General features: G+C 44.1%; 1 protein-coding gene across 1 annotated transcript in view; it reads left to right on the forward strand.

The window, feature by feature from the left end:
• The window catches only part of LOC109864967 (vascular endothelial growth factor receptor kdr-like), a 72227-nt gene extending 60431 nt beyond the window's left edge, over positions 1-11796 (forward strand). Inside the window, exons 27-30 of the mRNA XM_020453060.2 lie at positions 4652-4773; positions 6288-6360; positions 6600-6700; positions 11011-11796. Of these exons, the coding sequence (XP_020308649.2) occupies positions 4652-4773; positions 6288-6360; positions 6600-6677 (273 nt within the window). The 3' untranslated portion in view covers positions 6678-6700; positions 11011-11796. The remainder of the gene's footprint in view (positions 1-4651; positions 4774-6287; positions 6361-6599; positions 6701-11010) is intronic.
• Positions 11797-13854: the final 2058 nt, after the last annotated feature.

Raw genomic sequence — 13854 nt, forward strand, 5'->3', positions numbered from 1 at the left:
TTGACTCATCTAAGGGCACTATGCTCTGGCCTTGCCTCATCTAAGTGCACTATGCTCTGGCCTTGGCTCATCTAAGTGCACTATACTCTGGCCTTGCCTCATCTAAGGGCACTAGCCTTGCCTCATCTAAGTGCACTATGCTCTGGCCTTGCCACATCTAAGTGCACTATGCTCTGGCCTTGCCACATCTAAGTGCGCTATACTCTGGCCTTGCCTCATCTAAGGGCACTAGCCTTGCCTCATCTAAGTGCACTATGCTCTGGCCTTGCCTCATCTAAGGGCACTAGCCTTGCCTCATCTAAGGGCACTATGCTCTTGACTTTCCTCATCTAAGGGCACTATGCTCTGGCCTTGCCTCATCTAAGTGCACTATACTCTGGCCTTGCCTCATCTAAGGGCACTAGCCTTGCCTCATCTAAGTGCACTATGCTCTGGTCATGACTCATCTAAGGGCACTATGCTCTGGCCTTGCCTCATCTAAGTGCACTATGCTCTGGCCTTGCCTCATCTAAGTGCACTATGCTCATAAGGCTTGTATGACTTACTGTGTTTTATATGCTTTGCTTCTGGCCAGTAAAACTGAGTGTGATGGAGCACATTTGCGTATTACCTATGCTCCTCACGGAGTTAAAGGGTTTAGGTAAGTAAGTCAAGTTTAGGCAAAGTGCCTAAAACTACTTCCATGTGGGGGAAGCCACAACACAGATAAAGAGCCACTGAACACGCCGATTGGCATGTGTGTTTTTCTGTTGCTCATTAGAATTTTTTTATTTCAGTTTTGGACGTGTTTCCTGACTGATTCCACGTTTGGTTAATGATGTTTGTCCCCAATGAGACACTGTAGACGCAGAAGCCTATTTTACTGCCTCAAAATCTCCAGAATGAATCTAAGGTAACTCAAAAAATCTGTAATTAATTTTGCAGTTTTGTCCGAGGATGTTTAAGTTGCACAATTTTACATCCAACTAAGGTATTTAGTGCAGTATTTCTCATGTAAATGTTTTTTTGTCTTATGTAAACAAAGTCAGGCTGCTGGGCAGGCCTGACTCACTGTCTATGCTATTGGATAGATAGAAATCACTGCAGCTGTTCACCCCATGTTAGTGGGCAAGTGGACATCGTCAAATCAAAACCCAACCTTCATTTCCCGGTGTGACACACAGATGTTCCAAACTCAGTTTAAGACGAGACTGACTCTATGACCAAAATTAACTTATTTACACTTTGTAGTCAATTTTGACACTAGAATAAATATTTCTTACTCATATCGATACCACATAGGCCATTTTCAAAGGGATTTGTTGCTATTTAAAAGCAGACACTCTTTAAGGACTCCAGCCACATTGTCCTTAGGAAACTACTTAACAATTCAATTAGTCACTGGGGTCAGGCCCAGGGGTGTGGACACAGTAACTGGGGGTGTAAGTCACACTCAACAACCCCCCCCTCTCCCCCTGCTTTTTGTGGTAGTGGAATGACAAGGAGATATTGAGAAATAGGAATTAAATCAAACAGTGGTGTAGTGGTGTCTGGAGAAGTGAGTATACTCTAATTTTGACAAATATTTTTCAAGAGCACTGTGTGACATACACTTTCAGTGACTTCAAATGATAAATCCCATATTGGTCTTTCACAGTCAGGCCTACCCAAGCTGTACTGTGCAACTAGGTTAATAGTAGGCCTACTATTGAAATGCTGTAGATAAATGAGGCTGTCAACTGAGTCCCTCTTTTTAAATTGAAAAACAACAAAATTAGATGTCAACAATATCAACAATGGTTGATATTTAAGTGTATTTACCCTTTCATTCAACTGCGCAGGCACCTAGCACCATTGTTTGGTTAGCGGTGTTTGTGTAGAACACATGAGATGGAGTTTGTGTAACAGTGTTGCTTCTGTCCCTCTCCTCATCCCAAACCGGGGCTCGAACCAGGGAGCCTCTGAACACGTCAACAACTGCCTTCCACGAAGCATCGTTTACCCATCACTCCACTGAAAGCCATGGCCCTTGCAAAACAAGGGAAACAGCTCCTTATAGGTCTTAGGACATGGATAGACGTCCAATTTCGAAGTCAATCTTGAACGACCCGGCTGCATTTTAGAACAGTGTTTTCCGCAAATTCCATTTTGGAACATTTGCGCGTAGGCCTACCACTGCGTGCACATTGTTGAGCTTTAAAATGTGTTTATCAACGTTTTAAGCTAAACATTCAGATCTGTTCTGTCAGCCTTATTAATTGATATGGCGTATACCTCCACTTCACTACTTTGATATGAATCGTGGGGATAAGAAGTGAGCATACACAATGCCCACAACAAAATTGGAGGTGCACGGCATATACCTCTGTATACCCTTCATTACACCACTGGAATCAAGACAGGTAGAAGGAAAGCAGCGACTGTGTCTGCTGATGGAAAATTGGCTGTTTCCCCTGCGAACACAAAACTATACGGTCTCATCAAGTCCTAATAATGCCAAAAACTCAGAGTTTAAAAGACAGTCAAATAAACAGTCACAGAGAGTGGGGATTGTAAAGAGATAAGAGATGATAGCAGACCAGACCTCACGCGTCACATAAAACTGCAGTATAGAAATGCTTTATAACATAACAGATTGCTCTCTCTAAAAACCAACCGTGTGGGACAGAAAAGAGCCGCACAGTAAGGATTTCAACCCTTCCATTAAGATACAGTTGAAGTCAGAAGTTTACATAAACCTCGGTTGGAGTCATTAAAACTCGCTTTTCAACCACTCCACAAATTTCTTGTTAACAAACTATGTTTAGCAAGTCGGTTAGGACATCTACTTTGTGCATGACAAAAGTCATTTTCCAACAATTGTTTACAGACAGATTATTTCACTCATAATTCACTGTATCAGAATTCCAGTGGGTCAGAAGTTTACATACACTAAGTTGACTGTGCCTTTAAACAGCTTGGAAAATTCCAGAAAATGATGTCATGGCTTTAGAAGCTTCTGATAGGCTAATTGACATAATTTGAGTCAATTGGAGGTGTACCTGTGGATGTATTTCATGGCCTACCTTCAAGTGCCTCTTTGCTTGACATCATGGGAAAATCAAAAGAAATCAGCCAAGACCTCAGAAAAAATTGTAGACCTCCACAAGTATGGTTCATCCTTGGGAGCAATTTCCAAATGCCTGATGGTACCACGTTTATCTGTACAAACAATAGTACGCAAGTATAAACACCATGGGACCACGCAGCCGCCATACCACTCAAGAAGGAGACGTGTTCTGTCTCCTAGAGATGAATGAACTTTGGTGTCGAAAAGTGCAAATCAATCCCAGAACAACAGCAAAGGACCTTGTGAAGATGCTGGAGGAAACAGGTACAAAAGTATCTATATACACAGTAAAACTAGTCCTATATCGACATAACTTGAAAGGCCGCTCAGCAAGGAAGAAGCCACTGCTCCAAAACCACCATAACAAAAGCCAGACTACAGTTTGCAACTGCACATGGGGACAAAGATTGTACTTTTTGGAGAAATGTCCTCTGGTCTGATAAAACAAAAATAGAACTGTTTGGCCATAATGACCATCGTTATGTTTGGAGGAAAAAAGGGGAGGATTGCAAGCCAAAGAACACCATCCCAACCGTGAAGCACGGGGGTGGCAGCATCATGTTGTGGGGGTGCTTTGCTGCAGGAGGTGCTTTGCTGCAGGAGGGACTGGTGCACTTCACAAAATAGATTGCACCATGAGGGAGGAAAATTATGTGGATATATTGAAGCAACATCTCAAGTTAAAGCTTGGTCGCAAATGGGTCTTTCAAATGGACAATGACCCCAAGCATACTTCCAAAGTTGTGGCAAAATGGCTTATTAAGGACAACAAAGTAAAGGTATTGGAGTGGCTATCACAAAGCCCTGGCCTCAATCTCATAGAAAATTTGTGGGCAGAACTGAAAAAGTGTGTGCGAGCAAGGAGGCCTAGAAACCTGACTCAGTTACACCAGCTCTTTCAGGAGGAATGGGCCAAAACGTATTGTGGGAAGCTTGTGGAAGGCTACCCGAAATGTTTGACCCAAGTTAAACAATTTAAAGGCAATGCTACCAAATACTAATTGAATGTATGTAAACTTTTGACCCACTGGGGATGTGATGAAAGTGGGAATAACCCAATGGGAATAAATCGTTCTCTCTACTATTATTCTGACATTTCACATTCTTTAAATAAAGTGGTGATCCTAACTGACCTAATACAGGGAATGTTTTACCAGGATTAAATGTCAGGAATTGTGAAAAAACTGAGTTTAAATGTATTTGGTTAAGGTGTATGTAAACTTCCGACTTCAACTGTAGGTCTGTTACTTACAGACAGACTCAGTCCTTCAATGGCCAGTCAGTGAGGTTGTCTCTACCAACATCCTCACACTGCTCCATCTGTGGCCCTCAGGCATTCCACATTTTATTTATTAGGCGTGACCTTTGGGTTCTTTGGCAACATTCCCTGCTAGTCTACAGGGCCTGAATGGATGTTTGTGGAGCACACGGACAGTATTATGCTCAAATCTCAAAAGGCTTCACACACTTATCACATACATGTGTTTTCCGTCATGCTATGATAGTTGTTAGCTAGGCCTCTGGTCTGACATGTTGTGGTCTCTCCTCTTTCTTTCCGTTCAGGAGGGCAAGCATTACATCCCAATAGCAGCCCTGCTGTCCAAGGAGGGAGACCCCTCCAACACGTCCCGGTCAGAGGAGACCAACACCAGGCCGCTCTCTCACCGCGACTCAGGGAGCACCTGGTGAGAAACAGGAATCTGTCAACTGGCCAGTCACTACACTACATTACCCAGCTATATTACCCTCAACCTAACAGAGAGATATTACCCTGAACCTAACAGAGAGATATTACCCTGAACCTAACATGGAGATCACACAGACACCTGTGGCTCACAACACTATTGAATAAGCTCTCTCACATTTTATAGCATTGCAGTTTAGTTGAAGATTTCTGCCATAAGTCTATGTACATTATATAACATTTAATAGAGACACTTCAGCAGTGAAATGTAATGTCTCCTTGGGCATCTTGGCTTAACGGAACGTTTATCTCTCTTTAAATATGTGTTATCTTAAATGTACTGAATGTTAAAGTTACAATACGTTTTTAGGCAACCCTAACGAAGGTTGCCAGGTGCACGGTGTTTCCTCCGACACATTGGTGCGGCTGGCTTCCAGGTTGGATGCGCGCTGTGTTAAGATGCAGTGCGGCTTGGTTGGGTTGTGTATCGGAGGACACATGACTTTCAACCTTCGTCTCTTCCGAGCCCGTACGGGAGTTGTTGCGATGAGACAAGATAGTAGCTACTAACAATTGGATACCATGAAATTGGGGAGAAAAAGGGGGTAAAATTCAACAAAAAAAGAAGAAAAAAAAGAAATGTGCATTATAGATCTGTCATTCGCAGTTAAAGCACGTCTAAGAAGCTGTTGATATGTTTTTTGTGCGCTATTTCTATGCTTCCCATTCTTAAGTTTAGTTTTTGCGTCTTTTACTTTCAGTTTGGTACACCAGCTTCAGACAGCTGAAAATACAATATTTTTAGTTATGGAAAATATATTTCACCGCGGTTTAGATGGTACAATGATTCTCTACACTGTACTTGCTTGTTTTGGCACATCAACTGATATTAGGCGAACTATTAGAATTTTAGCAACTAGGAAATGTCAGAGTGATTTCTGCATATTGTGCCTTTAAAATAACAACCAATCACTTCAGTACATTGTTCAAAGCACACACCATTTTCTTAACATATGCTTTGCTTGGTGGTTCGGCTACTTACTCTTAAAGAAGTTGATGTAGATCTAGTTGAGGACAGTGAAAGACCTGATTAAGGTTGAGATAAGAACTATATACATTGGCAGTGAGATGTTGAGGGAGCCCAAAGCATTGTGGCCCCTTCAAGGAATTTCCTCCCAAACCACAGACCCTCCTTTAGGGTTTAGGTCCACTTAAAATAATATTTGTCAAGCCCTCGTTTCACAGGTCCTACGAGTGTGTTTATTCAGAATGTGTTGAAATGCTCTAATAGCAGTTATCCCTTAAGCGGAATTAAGCAGCCATTTGATTCTCTGCGTCTGTTGAAAAGCTAAATAAATAGAGGTTTTTTTCAAAGACCAATCCCACTGACACTATGTAATTGTTCATTAACTTGATTATGTTCCCGCTTATTGTGAGTCTCAATGCCGCTTTTTGGCACATGTAATCTTGGAATTCCCTGATTGGGATCTGATTTTGGAAATCTTATCCCTTCAGGAACATCCGGCCGGGAAGTGTGAAGACCTTTGACGAGGTTACCATGGAGAACAGCTCTAACGACAACCATGAGGTGAATTAACTCATCATCCCCCAACTTAACATGAGGGTGTCTCTTCACTACAGAGCTGCCTAATTAGTAGGGTGTAAAACATCTGGCTTGTAAGAATAGACATATGTGAGACCACGCTTTTGTTGGACTAGCTCTGACACTTTCTCTATCATTCTCTCATCCTCTTTCTCTCTCTCTTTCTCTATCTCTTTCACTCTCTTTGTTTCCTGATATTTCCCTCCCTCTCTCTGCACGTGCAGGGGGGACAGTCGGATAGTGGGATGGGCCTGTCATCTGACGATGGGAACACGCTGAAGCGCCTGGAATCTTTTGCCTGACCTCCCTGCATCATGTCCCTGGCGTGAGTACACCTAATCCCCATCTTCCCTGTCACTGACATCATCTGGAGACGCAGAGAGGGGCGGATAGAACCATAGCGAGAGGCAGAAAGAGGCAGGGGAGCCACCGGCAGAGGCAGGGAGGGGTAGAGCGGCAGGGAGGGGTAGATGGGCTGGGAGGGGGGGTAGAGAGGCAGAGGCGGGGAGGGGAGGGGTAGAGAGGCGAGGAGGGGTGGAGAGGCAGAGGCCGGGAAGAGGCCGGGAGGGGTGGAGAGGCAGAGGCCCGGAGCGGTGGAGAGGCAGAGGCTGGGAGGGGTGGAGAGGCAGAGAAGGGTAGAGAGGCCGGGGCCCGGGAGGGGTGGAGAGGCTGGGAGGGGTGGAGAGGCTGGGATCGGTGGAGAGGCTGGGAGGGGTGGAGAGGCTGGGAGAGGTGGAGAAGCAAAGAAGAGTAGAGGGGTAGAGAAGCAGGATGGAGAGATGTGGGAAGCAGAAAGAGGTAGAAGGAGAGACGGTGCTGGACCTGCCCAGGAAACCCACCCACTGGCCTGGAATGTAGACGTTCGGATTGTCACACACACACACACACACACACACACACACACATGGTCCCTATCACCCTCTGAACCTCAATGACAGGTTTTTGCATTTGTAAAAAGAAGCCTTGTGAGAGCCCAATCGAGACAAAGGACTCTGGGGAGGGATATTGCCCTAAGGTGACAACCCAAAAGACAGAGAACAAAAGTCCAGTGGAAGTGTGACTCGGGCCTGGGTGGTTTAACACTAAAACTCAAAAGGCTGCTCGGCCTGATTGAGACATCCTCTGACAACTTACTTATCAAGGAGTTTCTACGTTTTTCGAGTAGAGGCAGTGTTTCATACATCACTCAACTGCTATAGTGTGAGATGACATGAGAGGTCGGGGCCAAGGAGGCACTCTGTCCAAGCACTCTGTCCAAGCACTCTGTCCAAGCACTCTGTCCAAGCACTCTGTCCAAGCACTCTGTCCAAGCATTCTGTCCAACACTCTGTCCAAACACTCTGTCCAAACACTCTGTCCAAACACTCTGTCCAAACACTCTGTCCAGAGTCAATCTAACGGATGTTAACAGAATAACAGTGTCATTGCTAAGGAACAGTTGTGGACTCCGATGTCTCATCACCCTGGATGTTATCTGGTCCACTGTAATCAGTCTGTGGTGGCTGTTGTCTAACATCACCCTGTGTCTTTGAGAATGAAGGCTCCCCTACGCAATGAACTGAGAGCTAATGTTCAGATAGAGAACATTCCATTATGCATGTACAGTCCACCCACTGTCCCATATAAACCTGTGGTTTGTGTAGATTTAGCTTTTAGAGATTGTTTATGATTTTGAACGTTGGCCAATAGCAGGGTTAATCTAGTAGGTCACACACCCGGACTCTTTGGATCTGAACATGCTCAGCAAACCAGCAACTTCCAAAATGAGTTAAACAAGGGGATGCATTCAGGTTATTCTAAATGTAATCTCATGATACAGTTCACAAATCCTCAGGCGTAGACTAAGCTTCCCATCAAACCAAAATTGGTTCTGTGAAAGTTCCCTGAACATTCATTAGGTCGCGGCAAATGTTCTCATAACACAAAAACTGTCCAGTCTTGCTGATGATTATATCATTTTTGTATAAAACATTTGCCAGATGTTGCAAAAAATGTTTCTAGAACACATTTAATCTGTTCTTTAAAGGTTCCCAGAATGGATTTCCTTGTCCCACCGCTCTCTAGCAACTCGTTGTGGCAAGCCGGGAGTCTGCAAGCTGACCTCGGTCGCCAGTTGGACAGTGTTTCCTCTGACACATTGGTGTGGCTGGCTTCCGGGTTAAGCCAGCAGTGTGTCAAGAAGCAGTGAGGTTTTGCAGGGTCGTGTTTCGGAGGACGCGTGGCTATCGACCCTAGCTTCTCCCGAGTCTGTAGGGGAGTTGCAGCGATGGGAAAAGACTGTAACTACCAATTGGGTATCATGAAATTGGGGGGGGGAAGGGGTGAAAGTACAACAAAAACAAAAAAGGTTCCCAGAATGTTTCATTAGGTTGCGGAAACAGTCTGGTGAGAATATTGTCGGGACATCACAAAAGATGTGTTCCCAAAACATGAAAACCGTCCAGTTGTGCAGATGACTCTGGGCTGCAAAAAACATTCACCTGCTGTTGCTCGGGTTGGTTAGCAGAGCTCTATTATGAGAACATTTGCCGTAATTGAATGTTCTGAACTTTCACAGAACCAATTTTGATTTGCTGGGAAAACATTACTGGTACATTGTGTTATTACATAACCTGGAAACCTAATGAGAACTTGTGGGAAATGTTCTATATGGGTTGTCACAGATATTGTGCACAACATTTTAGTGACATTCCAAGGTTATTTAATTTAAAACATTTATATTTATTTTTAAATTCGACCCCCATTTCTCCCCAATTTCGTGGTATCCAATTGTTAGTAGTTACTGTCTCATCGCTACAACTCCCGTACGGGCTCGGGAGAGACGAAGGTTGAAAGCCATGCGTCCTCCGATACACAACCCAACCAAGCCGCACTGCTTCTTAACACAGCGCGCATCCAACCCGGAAGCCAGCCGCACCAATGTGTCGGAGGAAACACCGTGCACCTGGCGACCTGGTTAGCGTGCACTGCGCTCGGCCCGCCACAGGAGTCGCTGGTGCGTGATGAGACATGGATATCCCTACCTGCCAAGCCCTCCCTAACCCGGACGACGCTAGGCCACGGAGCTCCCGGTCGCGGTCGGCTGCGACAGAGCCTGAACCCAGAGTCTCTGGTGGCACAGCTAGCACTACAATACAGTGCCCTAGACCACTGTGCCACCTGGGAGGCCTCTTAAAACATATTTTTGAAGAAAAAAATATTTTGTTATCAAAAACATAATGTTAAAAACCTAATGTTAGATACAACCCTAACTAGAACTTAAATGGGAATCTTAGTTTAATGTTCTGGGAATGTTCCTGGGTTTGCTGGGTTCCCAGCTAGCAATCACCCAGGTCATCGATAGTGTCCGTAGAAGACAGGTTCCTTGACCAACTGTAGATGACACTGCTGGCATGACACCTTGTCAGAACCTTTCATACCTGTACAATAGAGAGAAACCAGGGCTAAGGACAGGGCTTAGAAAGGTCCGGCTGCAATAACTCTCCCAGCTTCAGTTCAAAGAGCACAATTGCATTAAATGAATATATGTCTGTCTTTGCCCCACTCACTGGTCAAAAAAAGATTAGGACTGAAACATGTTCTGACAAGCAAGAACAGCTAACAAGCAATGTTTTTTTTCAATGCAATAATCATAAACTGGCAGAAAGGGTACAGGAAATCATCCTTGAGTGGAGTTTGATGTGAAATTAACATGATTAATGACACTATTCCGAAACCCCCAATGAACAAGGTCTTGGTTTGAATAAAACATTATGGATCCCCTCCCTCAGCAACCATTGTTCCCTCCCAACCCCACCCCCACACCCCCATCAACCCATGTACAGTGCTCCCATCGTCTCTGTGCCCATATGTGATGCACAACGCTGGGTAGAGAGAGACTAGAAGACCACTACCTATGGGCACAGCCTTACCTTCCATGGCCTCTTCCATGGGAGAACCAGTCACCAGAGGCATGCAGAGAATTATCTATTTATTGAGGGGAAAGAACCCTTACTGAGTCGCCACTCGATCACTGTCACCTTTGACCTTCTGGGGGTTTACGAGGGAGGGCCTCCCTGGCTCTGTAATGATCCTCTAGCTTTGTGCTGTAGAATTCCACGTGGCACTCCCTCTTCCCCACTCGCAGTTGTCTTATACCCTCTCGCTATAGCTCTCTCTCTATCTCCCTCTCTTTGTAGACATGTGTAAATGCTTGGCATAGTATTGATGTCAGTACTTGACTCAAAAAAATCGAAAATGTAATACACCACCCTGTCATTTCCCCAGTCTCATAGTCAATGCAGCTAGTCAGTCATGTGATTTACCCCACTGGGATCTGACCTTGCGTCCCTGTAAGCTAGGTTCTGGAAACTCCTAGCAACCAGAAGACAATAGTAGTCAATTACTCATATAAGGAGCGTTTATGGGAGCAGAAGTGAGAGAGGCCAGAGAACATGATTGATGATATCCTTTATGAAAAATTATCATGGAAATGTATTATTGGTTTATTACTGAGTCCGTTTTTAAACATGTATGTGCTCTCTCTCTCTCTCTCTCTCTCTCTCTCTCTCTCTCTCTCTCTCTCTCTCTCTCTCTCTCTCTCTCTCTCTCTCTCTCTCTCTCTCTCTCTCTCTCTCTCTCTCTCTCTCTCTCTAGAATGAAGGAGGTGAGTAGGAGTAAGGAGTCGGTGCTGATTGAGGAAGAGAAGGACAAGTACCCTCAGCCTGTCCCCTCTGGACTTCATCCTGAACAACTCTTCCCTGGAGCCTGGTCTGGAGTGCCACAGCCCGCGCCCTGACTACAACTACATAGTGCGCCCCTCCACCCCACCTGTGTAGCCCTACCCCACCCCATCGCCGTGGGAGACCCCCCCCCACCCCCGCCCCTGGTGGAGAGTCTGACTGAATGCCTCAAGGCCTCTCCTTTGTTCTCCTCTGTTCTAGCTCGCCCTGGCCTTCACAGCGCACCGTAAAACACCTGCTGCTGCCTCTCTCCTTTTAACTTCTTCCATTTCCCCTCATCCCCGGGGCTTGAGCTAGAGACAAGTTTGAGACGATTTGTTACAACGTGGGATCTGTTACTTTAGGACTGTGACACCTTTCTGTGTATCTGCACTTAGCCTGCCTGCTTCCCATCAGCCCACAGTGCAGGAAGGAGGAAGAAGAGTCTGCTTTCTCAGCCTGTCCCAGGGGTTCATCTATGTGCTGTTGGTCTTCTCCATACCCCACTGTGATATCCACACCACAGGAGGTTGGTGGCACCTTAATTGGGGAGGACGAGCTCGTGGTAATGACTGGAGCGGAGTAAGTGGAATGGTATCAAGTACATGAAACACATGGTTGCTATGTGTTTGATACCATTCCTTTAGCTCCATTCCAGACATTACTATGAGCCGTCCTCCCCTCAGCAGCCTCCACTGATCCACACATACAGATACCTATAGACCTACAGTGCTTTCAGAAAGTTTTCATACAGTTGAAGTCGGAAGTTTACATACACTTATGTTGGAGTCATTAAAACTCGTTTTTCAACCACCAACAAACTATAGTTTTGGCAAGTCGGTTAGGACATCTATTTTGTGCATGACACAAGCCATTTTTCCAACAATTGTTTACGGACAGATTATTTAACTTATAAGTCACTGTATCACAATTCCAGTGGGTCAGAAGTTTACATACACTAAGTTGACTGTGCATTTAAACAGCTTGGAAAATTCCATAAAATGTCATGGCTTTAGAAGCTTCTGATAGGCTAATTGACATCATTTGAGTCAATTGGAGGTGTACCTGCGGATGTATTTCAAGGCCTACATTCAAACTCAGTGCCTCTTTGCTTGACATCATGGGAAATCTAAATAAAACAGCCAAGACCTCAGAGAAAAAGTCTGGTTCATCCTTGGGAGCAATTTCCAAATGCCTGAAGGTACCACGTTCACCTGTACAAACAATAGTACGCAAGTATAAACACCATGGGACCACGCAGCCGCAATACCACTCAGGAATGAGACGCGTTCTGTCTCCTAGAGATTAATGTATTTTGGTGCGAGAAGTGCAAATCAAACCCAGAACAACAGCAAAGGACCTTGTGAAGATGCTGGAGGAAATGGGTACAAATGTATCTATATCCACAGTAAAACGAGTCTTATATCGACATAACCTGAAATGCCGCTCAGCAAGGAAGGAGCCACTGCTCCAAAACCACCATTAAAAAGCCAGACTACGGTCTGCAACTGCACATGGGGACAAAGATTGTACTTTTTGGAGAAATGTCCTCTGGTTTGATGAAACAAAATGAGAATTGTTTGGCCATAATGACCATCGTTATGTTTGGAGGAAAAAGGGTGATGCTTGCAAGCCAAAGAAAACCATCCCAACCGTGAAGCACGGGGGTGGCAGCATCATGTTGTGGGGGTGCTTTGCTGCAAGAGGGACTGGTGCATTCACAAAATAGATGGCATCATGAGGTAGGAAAATTATGTGGAAATATTGGAGCAACATCTCAAGACATCAGTCAGGAAATTAAAGCTTGGTCGCAAATGGGTCTTCCAAATGGACAATGACCCCAAGCATACTTCCAAAGTTGTGGCAAAATGGCTTAAGGACAACAAAGTCAAAATATTGGAGTTTCCATCACAAAGCTCTGACCTCAATCCTATAGAAGATTTGTGGGCAGAACTGAAAAAGTGTGTGTGAACAAGAAGGTCTACAAACCTTACTCAGTTACACCAGCTCTGTCAGGAGAATGGGCCAAAATTCACCCAACTGATTGTGGGAAGTTTGTGGAAGGCTACCCGAAACGTTTGACCCAAGTTAAACAATTTAAAGGCAATGCTATCAAATACTAATTGAGTGTATGTAAACTTCTGACCCACTGGGAATGTGATGAAAGAAATAAAACTTAAATAAATCATTCTCTCTACTGTTATTCTGCCATTTCACATTCTTAAAATAAAGTGGTGATCCTAACTGTCATAAGACAGGGATTTTTTTACTCTGATTATATGTCAGGAATTGTGAAAAACTGAATTATTTTTTGGGGGGCTAAGGTGTATATAAACTTCCGACTTCAACGGTACCTCTTGACTTAATCCACATTTTATTGTGTTACAGCCTGAATTCAAAATTGATTAAATATATTTTTTTCTCACCCATCTACAATTAAATGTACAATATCAAACACGATAATATAAAATCATAAGACAGTTATGTATATTCTTCTGTATATCAAATTATATATGCATGAACTTAATTTCCTTTAAAGACTCAGACATTAGTTAGAATCTAAATATTGCCCAATGTTCTCATTTGTGAGGTCCTCACACAATACCCCATAATGACAAAGTGAAAACATGTTTTTAGACATTTTTGCAAATTTATTGAAAATGAAATACAGAAATAACTCATTCACATCATTATTCACACCCCTGAGTGAATACTTTGTAGAAGCATTTTTGGCAGCGATTACAACTTTGAGTCGTTCTGGGTAAGACTCTAAAAGCTT

Source organism: Oncorhynchus kisutch, linkage group LG19 (assembly GCF_002021735.2).
Source record: "Oncorhynchus kisutch isolate 150728-3 linkage group LG19, Okis_V2, whole genome shotgun sequence".
Lineage (NCBI taxonomy): Eukaryota > Metazoa > Chordata > Actinopteri > Salmoniformes > Salmonidae > Oncorhynchus > Oncorhynchus kisutch.